Source organism: Rhinolophus sinicus, linkage group LG05 (genome assembly GCF_036562045.2).
Source record: "Rhinolophus sinicus isolate RSC01 linkage group LG05, ASM3656204v1, whole genome shotgun sequence".
NCBI classification, from domain to species: Eukaryota; Metazoa; Chordata; class Mammalia; order Chiroptera; family Rhinolophidae; genus Rhinolophus; species Rhinolophus sinicus.
Genome location: NC_133755.1, coordinates 139,481,488 through 139,500,461, shown reverse-complemented (window position 1 = coordinate 139,500,461; position 18,974 = coordinate 139,481,488). Strand labels below are relative to the sequence as shown.

Sequence of the window (18,974 nt, the reverse complement as noted above, 5' to 3'; positions counted from 1 at the left end):
CTGGGGGGTGGGGTTGCTTTGTGTGAGTGGCCTGGTGGTTTAGTGGGCAGACCACAGATTGCAAAGGAGTAGAGCCTCCCCCCCCCCCCCCACCCCCAAAGACACCATTCCTGCAGGGGCTTAGGAACACGGCCCCTTCTCTGTGGCAACTCATTGTCTCATTGTGTATACTCCCTTTGACATTTGAGCTCACGCCTGCTGGGCCAGACAAACCAGCCCCAAATGACAGTACCTTCAACCACCTTCTGCTTAAGCTGCTCCTTTACTGCCTGGGGAGGACGTGAGGGCACAGATAGGACTAGGAATCCATGTTTCCACCCCCAGGAGTGAGGGTTAGCATCATTCTGGCCACTTGATATTTGGAGCACATGGATGATAGTGTACCCGGAAGTGAAGGACGTTGTTTGGGATAAAATCATGATAATTTTTTTTTTTTTTAAAGGAAAAGGGTGTTTTGTTTTTTTTGGTTTTTTTTTTTTGCCTTGTTCTATTAAACACCAGCCATTGGTGTTTCAGGGGGCTCAGAGAATTCTGTTTGTGGAATTTTTGGAAGGACAAATATTGATGTATGCACTATAGAATTAAGACAAATGATAATTGAAAGAGATGATAAAAGCTAGTGGCTTCCTTGGGGGAAATGATCACAAATTACTGTCACACTGATTCCAATAAGAAAGAGCACTGCTGTATGTGAAATGTTTTTTAAACAGCTCAACCAAAGCAGTAAGCCAGAACACTTCGGAGGCCATCTCTTTGCGGTATGTTTCTATTATATCCCCACCTGAGCCCCCTCATTTCACATTTTTCACTGTTCCAGGGCAGTGTCATGGTCAACACTCAGTTGGAAATGAGAAATACCAGATTGCAAGAAGGATATACTGTTTGTGGTCCTTGAGACAATCCTATCATTTCACCACATTGATTCACCAGAGGATGCCGTGCAGGAGAACTTCCATTTGCCCCAAGAGAATCACTCCCCGCCCTGCTTCTGCTCTGTGCCCCAGGAGACTGTCCTGTGTAGGCCAACCACACCTCCCTCTTCTCTGCTTCCTGTTGGGGTTGACAGTTAGAGTGGATATGAAATAGGACTGGATGGGACAGGATTGGTTATGTTCCTCTAGTAAAGGCCTTCTGCATGCAGTTTTTCTCTCTGGGTTCCAGAAATTTCTCCCTCTACTTGCTCCTTCAAGCTTACAGTTTATAAGGGCTCTTTGGTGCTACCAGGCACAGGCATTGCATTGTTCCTTATTGGTTTCCTTAAACCCTGCCCACACCTTTGTAAATAGTCTGTTCAGTTCTTCTCAGATTAGCCACTGGGAAGGAGCCCACCATATTCTCCCGGAACCCTGACTGGTATTGCCCAAGTCACCCAGGTGACAAAGTTGGTTATAATGTAGATAGCATAATCTGTCATTTTGCATTATTTTCAGTAAACACTCTCTTCTAGGCTGGTCTACCTTCAATTTAGAATCAAATAGAGCAAAGGTCAGCCAACTATAGCCTTGCAGGCCAAGTTCAGCCAGCTGCCTGTTTTTGTAAATGGAGTTTATTGGAATACGAGTACAGCCATGACCACTTGTTTACTTACTGTCTGTGGCTGCTTTTGAGTTACAACCAGAGGTGAGGAGTTGCAACAGAAACTGTATGGCCTGCAAAGCCTGAAACATTTGCTATTTGACCCATCACATAAAAAGTTTACTGAGCTGTGATTTAGAGGAAAACCATAACAGGTGAACTTTATCATTTTCGTCAAGAGGCCCCTGGCTGGGCCAGATGCTGGGACACTTGTGAGTCGTCCCATAACAATGACAGGAAGCTATGAACACCAGACCTAGACTGGACTGCATGGAGCATCGCATTGCTGTGCTGACAGCAGTGGCAATCTAAGAAAGCACTCGTTGTCATCTGATGCAAAAATAGTGTGACTAAGCAAAACTAGGAGGCATTTGTATTGAAATGCGCTTATCGTTTATGATTTCCTAATTAAATAGTTTCCTGAAAATAAAAGGCTCTCCCTAATGTTTCAGCATTTCCCTAACAAAGTTATTTTGTACATTTTCATCTCCCCCATCAGGCTGAGAGTGCCTCTTGGGAGAGCCCAGGTTTTATCCATATCTGTGTTGGCCAGTGCCTGGCACAGAGTGGCTGGTGCTCCATAAATATTGTTTGGCCAAATGATAATCAATGTCTAATTCAGAGAAGTAAAAAGAAATAGGGGTGTGGAAGACATTAACTGGGAAGATACATAAGCTAATGTCCTCCGATTCTCTTTGACTGTTCAACCTTCATAGAACAAGAAGAGCTATCAGAAAAGGCTGTTTTCCCACAAAAGGTACCCCCCTCAGGGCAGACTGACTACGTAATTTGCAGGGCCCAGTGCAAAATGAAAATGTGAGGCACCTTGTTCAAAATGTATGACGAATTTCAAGACCGTGTCAGCAGAGCATGAAGACAATCACATGCCCTTCTAAGACTGGACTAGTTGCACACTCATGAAACTGGGCCCGCCGGAAGGATTGCTGAGAAAGAGGCAGCCTGTGGAAGATCAGTGAGGGTTCTTTAATATGGAGGGACTGCAGGGCACTCAGCCATGACAAGGAACAGAACTGTCTAGACGCTAATACCAGGGGGACTCTGTGCCGTGAGTTAATAATGCCTACCATGGAACAACTCTGTCACTTACAAAGTGTTTGCATTGATCTCAAATCCTTACTTGGGAGTATATTCTTTTTCCCCAAGCCCACACACCTGGCTTTACACGGACTAACTTGCTTGCTCCCCACCCCACCCCACTCCTCCTTGCTTTCAGTTTAACACCAAGTTACCTAGGCCACTCCATCTAGGAGCAACAAACCACCCTTGTACTAAAGCATCTCAGGGCTAGACTGTTTAGATGTTTCTTTTTTGGGTGACAGTTCCTGCCATAATTCCTGTTTGGGCTGCCATAACAAAATGCCACAGACTGGATGGCTATAAACAACGGACAGACATTTATTGCTCACAGTTCTGGAGGCTGAAAATCCAAGATAAGGGTGCCAGGATGGTAGGGTTCTGGTGAAGGCCCTATGCTGGGTTGTGGATGGCCTACTTTTGGCTGTGTCCTCACTTGGTGGAAGGGGCTAAGGAGCTTTGTGGGGTCTCTTTTATAAGAGGATTAATCCCATTTGTGAGGGATCCCTCATGACCTAAGCACCTCCCAGAGGTCCCACCTCCTAATATCACATTGGGCGTTAGGACTTCAAGACATGAATTTGATTGGACACAATCATTCAGATTGTAATAATACCTACCTGAAGAACAGTGTATACACATGAATGGTCCATTTATTTTGTCCCCAGAACACTGCTCTGTCCCTTTCCTCACCATACAAGGGAGTTTAGGGAACAATCCCAAGCATCCTGCAGAAATCCCTGTGCCACAATACCCAAAGTCTTTCCTGACATTAGACATTTACCCTGCCAGCAGCTGAGCTCTTTCCCACCCTAGGCCATGAGCTGTATTCTCCCCTTAGAATTACATTCAGCCTCCAGGAAGATTCCAGGTGGTAAGAACCATAGGTAGGGAACTCTGGGTTCTAGCAAGAACTTCATGACTACTGCTTCCTTTTGACGGGAAAGGTCCCCATTTTTGTTTCTTCCAGACCACTGCCTTCTCCTAACCCTTCATCCACCCCACCAGGCTTACTTCAAAGGGGCTTTAGGGTTCATTTCTAGCTACTGTGTTCATGGAAGCTCCTCATGCCCTCTGCTGAAAGATAGGGGCTGCCTCACAGTGCTAAAAGGCCACCCTGGCCAGCCCTGATGGTGACAGGGTCCTCGACTACAAGTGCAAAGTCCCAGAAGCCGGGAGATCTGGACCATTGGGTGGTGCCACTGGGCCGCCTTGCTGTCCCACCTGTGTCTGTGCTGGGCAAGGTGCCCATGTGCCCCAAGGATTTTAGGCATTACTGAAACAACAGAACTACCATGTTTCCCCAAAAATAAGCCTGGGTCTTATATTAATTTTTGCTCCAAAACACACATTAGGGGATACCATCCTGAAAAATCATGCTAGGGCTTATTTTCTGGTTAGGTCTTATTTTCAGGGAAACAGCATAGCTCTTAGGGAGGCACATATTTCTGAAGCACGAGGGAAGCTTTGGAAACCACAGTAAATAGGGGAGTATTTCTTCTGAATGGGGAATAGCACTGTGTAATACAAACCTGCAGCTGAGAGAGCCGGATGAGGTCAAGTGGAGTTTGCCTTTGATCAGAAAAGTCAGATGGCCCCTGGGGCCTCTGCAATCTCCTGCTTAACCTGGTAGCTGGGCTTTCTCAGGCCTCGTTTGTCTCTCTGTGACTGATGTGGCATTAATGACAGCCGCTCCAAACCAGCTCCCTGCCTCCTGTGTGCAAATGTGTTTGCTTCGCAGGCAGCTAGAGCAGCTTTGTCGCCTGTCTGATTCTTTATGTGTTTTCCAACCCCCAGCCTCAAACGCCTCATCCCTTACACACCAACCTATGTTTTCTCTGTTGCACAGGGTCGCCGGTGGCACATAGACCTCCAGCCTTGGGCAGGCCCGATGCAGTCCCTGGATGAAGAAGCCTTGAGGTTCCTGAGATATATCAGCACCACCCAGGTTGTGTTCCATGCGCAAGTGGGTTTGGACATAATGTAAAAGATGCTGATTGCCCCTCTTAGAGAAGGGTTCTTCAATGAGGGGGTGGTTCTTAGCAACTGCTGATGGGGACTTGATGAAAACCTGGTTTCTGAGGCGTTGCTGCTTAAATTTATCCACTCACTTAGAGGCAGATAAGATGCCTTCCATTTGCTTCAGCATCCTCTTCATTCCAGGAGTATCGTGATCCTGAAATGTTTTAATGATTCATCCCTATGTGTTTTAAGGATCCACTTTAGAAAATTGCTTTGGAAAGCCATTTGAAGCGACAGATTCATGCCCGTGAGTAGGCAGTCAAGTGTGTCACAAAACAGAACCCTCATCAAGCTCCATTTCGTAGCTGGAGGAATGGGCCTTTTTGCTTTTTCAGCCACGGATGCTTGGCAGATAGGTCTGCACTAGGCTAGAGAGCGGAGGACACTTTGCAGGCAGTCTGAGGAGAAGCTCGTGAATCCAGAGGCTTTCTATTCTTTAGGGCACTTGAAATCATGACTGAGCACTCACCTGTGCTAGGGACTTAACAAACTGTGGCAGCTCCTGCCCAGCTCTGCAGGCTGAGTCAGTGCCCCGAGGAGGCAGAGAGACCATCCATTAAGGAGAGTCTGTGGCTCTTGACACATTAATCAGGAGTTCCATTCTCAAGTAGACTGATCCTGGGGAGAGAGACATAAGAAAAAATCAAGGCCGGAGGGAAACTTCGCCCTGACATGAGAGGTGCCAGTAAATTAGCCACTCAGACTGCCTGTGAGGACCAGACACCCACTCCGGAAAATGCAGTGTGGAGCTGGTGTGGCACTAGGGACCCTTGTTCTTTCGATGTCCCTTCAGGTCACTTGCTCTTGGCATCCCTCTCCTCCTCCCAAACCTTACTGGCTCTTTTTCATCCATGGGAGGGAACATATTTCTAGATCTTTAGTAGGCTAATTTAGAGGTAAAAGAAAGTCCCACTTCTCATGCGATGGAGTCAATCAGGGATTTTAATATTTGTCACCTAGACATGGAAGTAAAACCTTGTTGAATTAATCATGAGTAATGGGATGGTAAATTGGTCTCTGTGCTTTACGTAATTTTTATCTTATTTTGCTGCTGCAAATTAATTTGGTGGACTTCCACAGACTTAATTACGATACTGAAATTGTAATGTTATAGTTTAGTTGTACGTGAAGAATAAGACGCTGGACCTCTTAGCTGTGACTTTAAGAAGCCCCTAAAGGTCTCAGAGAAAAATGAGAGATGTTCAATTTATGAGTTGAATTTGAGAACGACGTGCTCCACCCTCCAAAATAAATTGACCAAATGACAGCATCCAAATTCCATTTTATATGTATTGCGGGTTAGTGTTTTGTAACTTCTAAAACACGTATTTACTTAGAAGAAGCTCCTGAGGCATGAAAGTGTCATTTCAAGCCCCTTTCCCATGAGTTATATGGGTTGAGAGGAGAAACATTATTTAAAAAATAATAAAAATAAATAAATAAGAAATAAGAATAGCATCCTATGATGTGCTCTGACGTTGTGACCCTGGGCAATGTTTATTTTGCCTCTCTGTCTTTCACGGTTCTGATCTTAAAGAGTATTAAATTATTTCCAAGGTCCCTCCCAGTTCTGTGACCTCTTACTGTGCTGAGAGTAGTATAGGATTGTTATTAACCAAGTATTTTTGAGCACCTGCTGTGTTTGAGCACCTACTGAGCACCTGGGGAAATAGTCTGCCCTCAAGAGGCTAATAAACTAGTTGTGAAGGCAGAAAAATGGACATACAATGAGTATTGAGCTTGATGAGTACAATAATAGAGATTTAGTTGATGAAGCTCATTGAGAGGATTTTTGTCCTCCAGAAAGAATGAGATAGAGTTCACGAAGGTTTTTCAATCAGGTGTCATTTTGCCCAGGTTAAGGCCTGTGCTTTTATGTACTTCTGGGTCACTGGAAGGCCAGCAGGTGGGAGCTCATCGGAGATGACACTAACTTGTTCTTAATCAGAATCTTTTACTAACCAGTTCTGCCTCCCTCCTCTATGTAATGCAGAGCTTTTTTTGGCTGCTTTTGGGGCTTATGCTTCATTTAGAACTCATTTTGAAAATGAAGATTTATAAAACTGGCAGAATATTAGAGTCACTGTTACCTAAAATTTTCAGTTAGCAGTAGTGACTCATAATGAGCAAGGAAAAATAAATTAAACCTCTGAAGGTACTAAAGCAAAATCTACCCCTGTCCTCTTATGCTGCTTTTTAAAGTTTATATATATATATATATATATATTTTTTTTTTATATATATTAAAAAATATATGTTTCCCTCAAATCTGTCTTCCAACCTGTACAGCAAGGCCCAGCCTTTGTTCTGTTCATTATTGATTTATTCTTTCCTCGAGTCACCAGGTGCCTGTTCACCTGTTTTGTTGCTGGCACTGTGCTGGACACTGGTTGGGATACCAAACCTGCATGAAATACCCACTCACATGGACACACAGCTAGGGTGCAAGAGCGTTGTGTGTTCTCTAGCAGGGTGGACAGATGGGTGGGGAAGATCCCCCAGGCCAAGGGTGCTCAGGAACAGAAGCACAGAGCATGGGACAGTGTGGCCTTAGGCTGCAATGGGGATGGTGCCCCTGGACTTGTGCACTGTGGTGACCCTGAAGGCATGATTGGGGACCTGCCTTGTTAATGAAACACCCGACAATAAGGGGTTTGGGTAGAGTGTGCAGCAAATCGAGCGCAGTTTAATTAGGTATTGTTTTGTACTGTGAAAGACCCTGATTACATCTCTGAGTCTCGGGGCTGATGATACACTGCTGCTAACTAATGGTTAAATCATAAACACAGTGCTCTGTTCTAAGGGAAGTCTCCAGATCTAGCTTTTTATGGCAACCCCCAAACCATATGCCTCCAGGAAGCGTGCCTTGTGGTGCAAAATTAATCTAAGCAACAGTTGCTGTTTTAAAAAAGAAATTTTAAATATGTTTTAAAATCTATCTATCTATCTATCTATCTATCTATCTATCTATCTATCTATCTATCTAATCATCTACTCATCTGTCTATTTTTGAGAAGAACATAAGAACCTGGGCTTTGGAGATGCAAACTTTAAAACTTTATAATAGTATTTGTTATATTTAATGTTACACACGCACACACACACACAAACTGGGATAAAAGCAGCAAACACAACTCCTTCCTTGAAATTTAACCTTTCAAAATAGTGGTATTATAGAAATATACAGTTGATCATTGAAGTGATTCTTGCCCAGAAGTCCCCAAATTTTAAGGGCTCCCTTTTGCCAGGTTCTATGTATGGGTTGGTAGAAATGCTATTCTGAGATACAAAATGAAATAAAAATAAATTAGATCCCTTTAAGTTAAATAACTAAAAAACATTTTAGAAAGCACTTTTTTCTTGAAGTCTATTTTCCTTTGTCTAGGACTAATTTGCTTTTATATGACTGAAATTACAAGGGGAATTAGAAGAGAGAGACAGAAAAAACAATTACTGGAGTTAAAGCTTAGCTAGGAGTTACTACCCTCACATATTTTGCTTGCAAAAGGGTTTATTGAAGCACTGGCCATAAATCTTAACAAGAAAGTTTGAAAACTCGATATTTAATTAATTTTTAGGAGCTGAATTTTACTGAGTACTCTTAGTTTTGTTTTCAAAAATTAATGTCTATCAACAAGATAGTTAATAAATGGTTAAAATGGAAAACCTGTGTTTTATTTTTGAACTAGAAGAGGAAAGGGGGAATATTAGCAGAAAGATTAAATGGAAAGAATGCCTTTCCAATAAGGATATATCTGTGCAAGATGAAGTCTGTGGAAGAGGAAATGCTTAATGTATCGTTTTTAATAGGATAATACTCTACTCCCCAATGTTGGCAAAGGAGGAGCAACTGAACCTCACAAAGCTCTGAATCTTGACCCTTAATACCTACCTGACTCTTGGAGGCCTCTGGCTAATTATCAGTGCCGCCTCTCTGGCTTTATTAGGTGTGGGGTTGGAGGGGCTGCTGTTTTTAACTTAACGCTCTGTCCCAAAGTAGCCTCTTTCCTTCGTTTGCTAAGGCACAGGGGAGGCCAGGCTGAACATCTCAGTGGAGCTTTACAGGAAGCTCACGGGACCACTGCATAAGAATGGCGTGGGTGAGCTTTTTAAAATGCATGTGCCCAAGTATCAGCTCAAGATTCTGATTTTACAGATCTGGAGTGGGAATCTGCATTTTTAAGTACCTCCCAGGTCCATGAGAATGTAGGTGGACCACACCATGAGAAATATCATGGGAGAGGCCAGAGTTAGGTTTCCATGGTGTTAGGAGGGTATTCTAAATAAGAACCTGTGAACGTCTGGGGGTACAGAGCCAGGAGCGCAGTTTCCAGGCTCTCGGCCTCATGTGGAAAGGTGCTCACTCGGGTAGTAAATGGCCATCAGCTGTGATTGGCTGGCCATCAGCTGTGGCTATTTGGCCGTCAGCTCTAACCAGTGAGCCATTGGGCACTAATATAACTGCTGTGGCTACGCTAGCAGAAAATGGGGGCTGGCAAGAAGATGGTGGCTGCGCTAGCAAGCACAGATTGCAGTTAGCAAGTGGGGTTGGTTGGTTGGCAGAGAAGTAGACAGCAGGTTGCAGATTGTGTAGGTCCTGTTTCCGGTGTCTCCAACGCAGCCGCCAGCGAGAATATAGTGGTATGAACCCCCCATCCATGGCTCTGTTCGTGTTCCTTTTTGGCCTCACCATATTCTGTATTCTTATGCGGGGAGCAGGACCAGAGACTGCACATGACACCCCGCATGACACCTCCCTGTCCTGTTCTGTCATTATGGTGGTTCTTAGGGAGAGGTACACACGAAGAACAATAGCACATGGGTGTCATCATGCCCCTGTAATAAAAATAGCCCAGGAAGCTAGAGCAAATGGCTCCGCTTTGAGCTCCAGGCATGCTTTGGGGGCCCACAGATCTTCCCTGGCCTAAGTGTCTTCAGGAGGCAGGGTATGGAGCCAGCACCAATGCAGGTGCTGGCATTTAGGGCACAGTAACTTGCCCACTTGTAAAAACAGGCCCAAAGAACACACTGAGCACTGACTAATTATATTAGCAGCTTCTCCCTTGGGTGGGTTGATGGGGACTAGGAGGTGGGCAGGCAGAGGTCTAATTTACATTTGTCTGTGGAGAATAATAGGAAAGCATTATACAAATTAATATATTGACACACCTGGTTAATGTATTTTGCACTAGTTGCTTGGGAGAAGATTCAATCCGCTTTATTATTATGATGATTTTTTCCCCCTGTAAACAGTGGTTGTCAGCTGAGTTACTGGGTTGAGAGAAAAGAATATAAATATATAGGGTTTCGCTTTTTAAACTTCCCTCTAAAATGTCCAAATCCTAGCAGAAGACTCTCTCATAGTCACTGATGAGATGCCAGGGTGATTTTGCCGGGCCAGCCCCAGATTACAGCGAGAGGAAGGGAGACGCTGTATTAGTTGAATGGGTGCCACATACATACTCTTTTCAGATTAAAATTTTAGAAAATCAGCACGCTTAGTATTTCTTCTTAAGAAGAAAATTGTTTGCTGTTATGTTTCCAAATGAATTAAAACAATGAACCTCAAAACATGCTTTGCATCTGCAGTGGACTGTTGTCTGTGACGTGACAAGAGCTACTGCATGATTTGCGGAGCATCATGATGCCTATGAGGGTTTTGAGGGATTAGGGGGAAAGACTCTTGCTCAGTAAAGTTAATCCCTCGGCCACAGTCCTGTTTTCTTTGGTTCCAACAGCCTTAGCCGTGCACACTGTGTCAGCCTCAAACACAAGTCAGAAATTCCTTACAAAATAATTTTTGTAATGTGCATTTGAAATTAGAGACTTTCTTCTGCCTGATTTAGGTACACGTTCCCTTTGGCTTTCTTATCTAATTTTGATGGATGAGTTAACAGAAGTGCTTTGGTTAGCTCAGGGAGAGCCTCCTTCCTGGCTGGAGCCCTTTCTCTTCTCCCCCAGGAGGAAGTTCATTGGAGTGCAGTCCTGTTAGCCGGGGAGATGGATTAATTTCACTTGACCCCTGATTGGCTGTTTACCTTGGAGAACACATGCTACCTATCTGGACCACGATGGCCCCACTTTATCTGCCTGAGATAGGGAATCGATAATCTTGCATCCTTTTGAGATCTATGCCCGTGATCATACCTCACAACTTCTAATGGGAAACCTCTGAGTAAACAGACCTCTTTTGGGAGCACTGTTCTCCCTATCTGGAATGCCCTTCTTGGTCTCAGTCTCTTGGTCAACTTCTGTTCATCCTCCAAGGCTAACCCACCTCTGTAAAGCCTTTCCTGACCCCTCCTCCCTGCCATCTTTGTTCCCGACTTGCTCTCCCCTGCGCACTTTGTGTATATGGCTATAGCAGCTCTTAGCTTCCTTTCAAACCTGCCTGTCATCTCCACGAGTTTCCTTATAATCGGTATTTGGAATGCCTCCGAATATTTTATAGCAGGCTTGTGTTTCCCCACGGAGGGACATAGTTAGCAGTGGAGAAGGTCATAACTCTTCTGCTTTGTTTTTCAGAGATGGGGAAGCAGTAAGTCCCCACCTGTCATTTATCATCCAACACTTTAAATTATTCACATCGATTTCCAATCCTTAACAGATCGCATGTGATCACATGAGCACAGATAGCCTCGCTTCTGACTCCAGCCCCTCAAAGAAGCCCTGGTCGGTTTGTCTTGATGACAGGTTTGGTTTAGCTCATCAAATCCGCAACAAGCAGTGTCGTCTCTACTCTTTAGGGTACGTACATTTTACAGCAGAAGAAAATAAAAACGGTTCTGCAGGTGGCCAAGGCCTTTTCAGCAACACAAAGTTATGAATGGGTGCAGTGTATAACTGGTGCTATACTTTGCCTCCTGCCAACATTTCAGACTCATCTGTCTGTCACGTAACGGTCGGTACTTGTGCAGATCACCCTAAGTAGCCAGAGCCACCTTCTCTCCATTCTGCGGGTAGGATGTTGGCAACTTCCATTTTCCACGTGATGATGGTCCTCTTGGTGAAGCCAATGGTTTCCAGCTAGAATTAGAGCATCCTTATCATAGACAGGAGAATATTAAGAATGCACCTAGAAAAAGAAAGAACAGTGAGGATATCAGAAATTTTATACACAGTTATGATGAGGGACCCAAGGCAAATGGATTTTTATGTCTTACGCCAGTGGCAAATCTGTGTATACTTTTACATTAAAGAATGAAAGAAAAGGAAACTCTTATGAAAGCCGTGAGATTTTGTCAAAATGTGGGATAATACTGATATTCAGTTATTCAGCCTGAAAATGACCTAAATGTACAAATGGATTTAAAGAGCTTTTTATAAAAGAGTGAATATGAAGTAATGAAATTATTTCACCAAATACAGCAGTACTCATTAAACAGTCCTGAACTTACAAACGATATATGTCTCAAAAAAGGCAGGAGAGAGTTATTTTTGTTTGGAATATCCTGTTCCATAGACTATTTGTAGCAGCTGTGTGGTTAGGTTCTCAGGCAAGATCCCTGAGGTCCTTTACAAGAGTCCTGGGGACCCCAACAAGTGTTGTATGCTTATCCCTCACCCATAGATTTCATCACCTCTATGATTTACATTCAGGCCCATGAGTGACACCTGCCAACCAGAATCCTACATTAGCGTTAGGGGCAGACAATGGGGTGTTGTGGAGGCTTACCCAAAGGTGCTGATGCATAGAGGGTAACCGTCGCTTGTCACACTTTACCAAACAAGAATTCTTAGCTATAGTCATCATGGATTTTTTTTTTTAAACAACAAAATGTTCAAATAAGGGTTTCAGGATAATGGAAACATTTTTCTATGAAGAGTGATGGTATACGCGTGTATCAGTGGAGCTTGGTAAGCAGTAGGCATTCAGTATACATTTGCTACATAAGGGATTGCTTGAGGTAAGGGGACTAAACTGGTTGTGCTGTGATTTAAATTTAGAGGCTTAGGGATTAGGAAGTAAATTGCTCAGCCAGTTGATTAGAACAGAGCTCTTTTTCTGGGAGCCCACCAGCTAGGCTTTAAGATTGTAGGAAGAATGGAAAGTTGTGACAGTAGAGTTTATTTTATATCATATTAAAAATGGATGAAAGTAGGTCATAAAAATAATTGCATAGTGCCACATACAAATTGGAGATCTCAGCTTGGTCCTATTTTCTTGCTCCAAACTGCCTTCATATTTTGCTTAATATTTTACGCCCTGGAATAATTTCATTTAAAGCATATAACTGAGTAAAGTGAAATGGGGAAAGCTGTTTTTGGAGAAAATTTTTAAATTCCCTTTTGCTTTTCTTATACTTCAGAGCGATTAGATAAGATAGTTCTGCTGTAAGAGTTCAGATTATTACATTCAAAAAGGTAGCTTCTTATTTTCATTTAAATGTTCACTGTTCAAAATTAACATTGTAAAGAGCATATGAGAACAGTTAGATTGCACTGGGAAAAGAAATGAATAGATTATGAGGGCCAACATTTGATTCAAAACATGAAAATGCTTAATTGAAAACTGGAAGCTAAGGAAAATATTTCTTATGCCCTAAAAAAGGATTCTTTGGATTATGGTTGTGTATGTTGATTGATTGCACTGTTACCCAGGACTGAGGGTCCAGACAAGCATCCCCTTTTCTAAGTGAATTGCTTCACTGGGGGGGGCAGGTAAATAGCTGGCTGACAGCATCTCAATTGATACTGAAAGAAGAAAGAAACCCAGGGCAGAAGTGGTGCTCCTGAAATGAGGCACAAGAACAGGAAATGTGGGCCCTGGTTCCTAGCATTTGGGAGTGTTGGGTAGTTGTGAGTTAGGTGGGGAGGCAGGTGGGTCATGTGGCCCCTTCATCCAGGCAGTACGTGCTCCAAACCCCAGGCCTGTGGCAGCAGCAAGACTATGCATACACTGCTGTGCCCGGTCATTTCCATCCTAACCGAGGATGATGGATGCAGCTGCCACGGGCGGTAGCCTTCCTGGAGTGAGAGGAGGGAAGGATCTGAGGACATAAGCATCAGAGGACAAAGGCTGATTGCCCTGCCTTCTGATCTGTTTCTTACCTTCCTTCCACCGCCATGTACTAGAGCAGGTATCACCTTTGCTTTCTCTCTGATGTCTGAAATTTTTTTACTAGGAGTCAAAGCTTTTTATTTCACAGTTAATGTAAAAGACATTTCCCTGGGAAAGTGCATTCTGTGCAAAGTTCAGTTAAAAATTAAAATCAGATACTTTTCAGTTTTGAAATGGGGTAGAATAGACCAATTCAGATAGGAAAGGCACTGAAAAGGAAGGTTATGTTTTGGAGAAAGGGCAAGGGAAGAGAAAGAGGAGGGGCTGTGGATTTAGATGATATTGTTCATAACTTCAGATGGGGCCTGGCCTGCAAGGCTTCTTGTGTGTGTAGTGGAGGGTTGATGGGGAGATAGTGAGGAGGGTGGGGGATGAGGGAGGGAGTTTAAGTGAAGTGGAGAAAAAAATCACTTATTTCATCCTTCATGTGAAAGATTGTGTTTCAGAGGTAGGAGTGAAAGCAGAAGAGAAAACTTGAGAAGGGATAATACATGGGCAAATAGTTTTCATCTCTTAAGTTCTCTGGGGGTGGGGGGGGTTGCACCATTTGGTTTCAAGACATAAATTCTCAGTATAAGACAGAAGAATATTTGATAGTTGACACACGGTTAGGCAATAAGAGCCAACATTTTATACAGAAAATCTGGGACTTCTGGTTGCTGTGAGCATTTCAAGAGGAACGAATAAGCTCCAGATCCAAAAATTGTCATCTAATCGTTTATGTGGCACAGCAGGAGCTCATACTGTACATAAATGAGGAATCAGAAAATCAACAGACCCAAGGACCCTTTGGAGACCGTTTTTTTCCTAATCACCCTGCCTATGAAATTTTAATACCGTAAATATACTGTATGTCTGTTTATATAGCTGTGCTTTATATGTAAAAAGAGTAATTTTTTTTTTCTTTTTGTGAAAGAAGATTTATTGAATGTGTATAGTTAGTTACCCATGTGGTAAAATAGGAGAAGGCTTGATATAACTAAGAAAATTGGCTTTGGAAATGTCATTTTGTCAAGCCAATACTTTTTGCTTTATGCCATGCTTTGTTATTGATTTCCATCCCCCTCCTTTACAGGCTGGGAAGCGATGATACCCATTTTGAGGTTAGCATGGCCAACAATGGGTGTGAAGTGCATCGTTTCGATCCTAGTGTTAAATCGGCTCACATTCTGGAGAGTCAGCGCCTTTGGTATCACCGGTTGTCCATTGACTGGCGGGACCCCCATCCGGCTGTTGCTGCCCAAAAACCACATGGCAACACCAGAAAACTGGGAACCATTTTGAATGAATTTGGGCATCACAAGGTCAGAGTTTTTTCATTTGATTTAATAATTAAATAAAGTGAACAAACTTATGAACTTTTTTTTTTTTTAATGCAAACCAAGGATTGGATAGTTGAAGGTCCAGTTTTAACCTTACTGATCACCCATCGTTAGTTATAGAGTTAGCCCTGTAGACATAAAGTTTTGGCAAGGATAGAGGTATTTAAATGGATGTGAAAATTGTAGTTGCTGTTGAGTGGTGCTAAGTAAGGTTTTGGCTAAGATTGGGCCAGGACACTAAGAAAACTACTTCTGGCATTGACTCCAGAGTACCATTTCCATTTTGCAATTGACTTAAAATTTCCAGACAAAGGAAACTACTTATGTCAGCCTCAAATACCAAAAGTAATCAGGGCCAGGTTCATGTTCGATAATAGATTGCTTGCGTATCATGTTCTTCACTGTTGTAACAACTATTTTGAGTCTCCAGGCTCTTAAAAGTAAAAAAATATTAATATGTGTAATTTTGATTAAAATGTACTTTGTAAAATTGAATGGACATTATGTATGTTGCAACTGGTATAATTATATCAAAGGGCATCAGATCTCTACAAATATTTTATTGTGAATGTGTAGCAAACAAGAAACCGAAACTTTGAACTGTGTTCCTTAAAAACAATTTTTAGTATAGAGCTGTAGGCAGATACTAGAGAAAGTCTCCTGAGTGTAGTTGGCTTATGTTTGATTGCCAGTCCTTCTTGGACTTGGCCTACCCTGGCCTATTATTCCCAGCCAGTGATGGCATGTAATTTAGAACATGCCAGAATGGGTATTTCTAAAAATCAGTATACATGGAACTCAATTTTCAACTTGAGTTTGCTGCTTGATCTTTAATAAAAGGGCTTTTCTTCTGCATTCTTCTTCTTCCTTCTCCTCCGAAAACAAAGCAAAAACAACCCAACTCCCTTTAATTGGACAGCAGGACCTTCTTCAATAACAACTTCAAAGAATTTGCTGTTCTTTTAACATGTGATTATTGATTTGTAGTTTGCTTTGCCACTGAGAGTAACTAGCATTTAATAGTTAGGGACCTTAATGAAAAATATATAGGGTTTTTGGGGTAAAATCTCTGAACAGAGCCCAAAGAAGTAAGATCATTTTCCGTAACTTTGTTTTTGCCTTCATAGACCTGTTTTTTTGCAGCTGAAAATTACAGTCTTGATTCTCTAATATGTCAACTCAAGATTATTCAAAGAGCTAAGTACTGATTCTCTGTGTTCATTTAGATATTTTGCTGCTCCTCCTTAATACTTTTTACATCCTGGCCTTATCACCCTCACTCTTCAAAGAAAAGACTGAATAAAGAGGTGAAACCTAAAGCCATTTTACTTTTTTTGATGATATTTTAGCAAAACATTTGATAAATGTGAGGATAAAATAAGACTTTGAAAAATGATCTGTGAGTGTAATTTATCTAGGCCACGTTGCCTGTGGAAAATGTGTTTTCAGACAACCAGGTTTGTACCTCCGCTGTGCTTGTTCAACTCCATGGAAGCTGAAGTAGGCAAACTTTATGCTGAAGATGAAGCATAAAACTTTTACAAAACTGCTCCTGAGACATAGAAACATTTATTATACTGATACCTAGAAAGGAGAAAGGTTTTAGAAAATGTCTTATATTCCTAAGGCTACTTATGTTTATTAAAAACATTAATAATATCACTTAAAAATAGTTAAGATGATTTTATTTGTATTTTTACCTCAGTAAAGCAATAGGAAAAAAACCCCAGTATTAATGAAAGTGATCTGGCTTAGAACCGCCAGGTAGGTTTTTGCTACCTGGCAAAAAAAATCCCTTGTTGAAGAATTTAAAAGAGACTGATATTCTTTCTTAGAGATTATTTTTGGTGAATGCTTTAAAACAAAACCAAACTAAACCCATCGATGAGTGACTGTTCCCATTAGGAGCATGCTTCTAGGAGCTATGTGGTGCCAAGAAAAGGAAACCTCGTTTCTGGCCTGTGGCAAGCAAGGTCTGTTTTCATTTTTCTGCATGTGCATAGACACTGGTGAATGGTACATGGTTCTGCAGGGAAAGCAAAAAAAAAAAAAAAAAAAAGAAAAAAAAGAAAGAAACCCCTGAAAAATGGCAGGGCTTTTTTGTCTTGCCTTCTTCACTTATTTTTTTCTGAAAGTGACTATAGAAACCAAAGGGGTTTTAGTTGTTTTGTTTTCACTTCATGACTTTAAAACATCTCGCATAGTTTGGTGATGTTTTCCATGGGAAGCTGTTATTTTTCTTCTTATCATTCCTCGATTCCAGCCACTCTGGCAAAAATATAGGCAAAATGGAAGATAGTATTCTGAGATGGTGACAGAAAGAGATGCATATGGCTTTTGTAATGCTTTTAAAACTCTTTGGAATTTTAACTTCAAACTATAAATCAAAAAACCTTTCTAAAGCATCAGGCGAGAGCAGCTGCATCAGCAAAAGCACATGAACCAGAAGCCCAGACTGTCACAGAATAATATCAACTGAATTCAGTGTTATTTGAAATGATTAACTGTTTTTTGCTGAAGTGCTTGTTGCTGTAACTACGTATTAGAATTTTTCTAGAATATGACTAGAAATATTGAATGTGGAATTTCTGCTCATAGTAATCATAATGTGTGCTTTTTTTCTAAGGTCTTTATTACGCAGAGTATCCTAAATGATCCAGGCTGGTTAATGAGAAATTATTGTTCTTTGCAGTCTTAACCATGCTGTTGGTTATCTGAATCACAGGACTGTTTAGAGCTTACCTCTGTAAACTCATTAATCTAGGTTGGAGGCATAGGTCCTCTTGTTCGTTTTTGGCATTGGCAAGCCTTAAATGACTCTGCTCAGTTTGATTGTCAGTGAAATGAGGGCAATGATACTACCTAAGTGGATTGTTTTTGAGAATTAGATCAGTGTTGAAGCCTCCAGCAGAGTGCCTGGCATGAATTAGTCATTCGATTTATTAACAATTTCAGGAAATTTTTACTAAATTTCATAGAAAACCTTTTCTTTCTTTGTTTTCAGGGAAAATATATTAGAGATTTCTCTGGAAATTGCTAACTGTACCTAACTTCAATCAAGACTTGTTAATGAAAGCTTTGTGTGAAACTGAAGGGCAGTGGGTCCTTCAGACATGGTGGTAGAGAACTGTTATTGTTTGCTGCCTCCGGGCACTGAGTAGTGTTGCTGCGATTGTATAGAAAGTAAATACTGTGCTGTATAGAAATTAAATAAGCTGCTGAGAATTACTACAGAGCAGATGTAGATTGAGGAGGGACGACCTGGGTGGAGCCGGACTTTATGCTGCTCCCTGCTTAGCTGCCCCAGGGGCTGAGTGTCCGCGTGGACACTTATAGGAGAGGCGGTTTCTGCTTTGCTGGGTAGAGAGCTTGCCATTGATCAGAAAACATCAGTTCTGTTGTGTGGTCCCTGCTGTGTTTGAGAAAACGTGGGCTTTGAAATTGAGCTACAGAAAGGTTTCTTTTTCTTTTTGTTTACCAAATTGGCAAATATAAACAAGATACGGATACTGCCCTACATTGGAATGCTTTTTGGGACTAATACTCATGCTTTGCTGCTGGAAATGGAAAATGATAGGCTCTTTCAGGGAAAAAATTCCACCATGTGTATATGTGATGTCAGTTTTTATTCCTAGAAATCCTCTTTGCCTAAAATTCTGTTTTGTCTGCTATTAGTTCTGTCATTCCAGCTTGTTTTGTTTTTTTGGATAAGCATTTTTATGACGTGCCATTCTAGATTCCTTTATTTTTATTTTAAAATATAGTTTTAGTTTATGTGTGTAAGAGTGATGTATTCAGTATATGCCTGTATTGTGTTTTTAAATCCAATCTGATAATCTCTGTCTTTAAACAGGCTATGTTCATAATTATTATGAGTACTGGCATATTTGGGCGAATTT

At 41.8% G+C, this 18,974-nt stretch overlaps 1 protein-coding gene across 7 annotated transcripts in view; it reads left to right on the top strand.

Moving 5' to 3' along the window:
- The window catches only part of METTL24 (methyltransferase like 24), an 84,163-nt gene that overhangs the window by 26,506 nt on the left and 38,683 nt on the right, over nt 1–18,974 (top strand). For 3 of the 7 annotated variants that reach the window (XM_019735078.2, XM_019735077.2, XM_074333433.1), the window contains exons 2-4: nt 4,520–4,618; nt 11,300–11,439; nt 14,829–15,057. In XM_019735078.2, coding sequence (XP_019590637.2) covers nt 4,520–4,618; nt 11,300–11,439; nt 14,829–15,057 — 468 coding nt within the window. Of the gene's footprint in view, nt 1–4,519; nt 4,637–11,299; nt 11,440–14,828; nt 15,058–18,974 lie in introns of all 7 variants that reach the window. The other 4 variants (XM_074333431.1, XM_074333430.1, XM_074333432.1 and 1 more) reach the window with 2 other exon arrangements.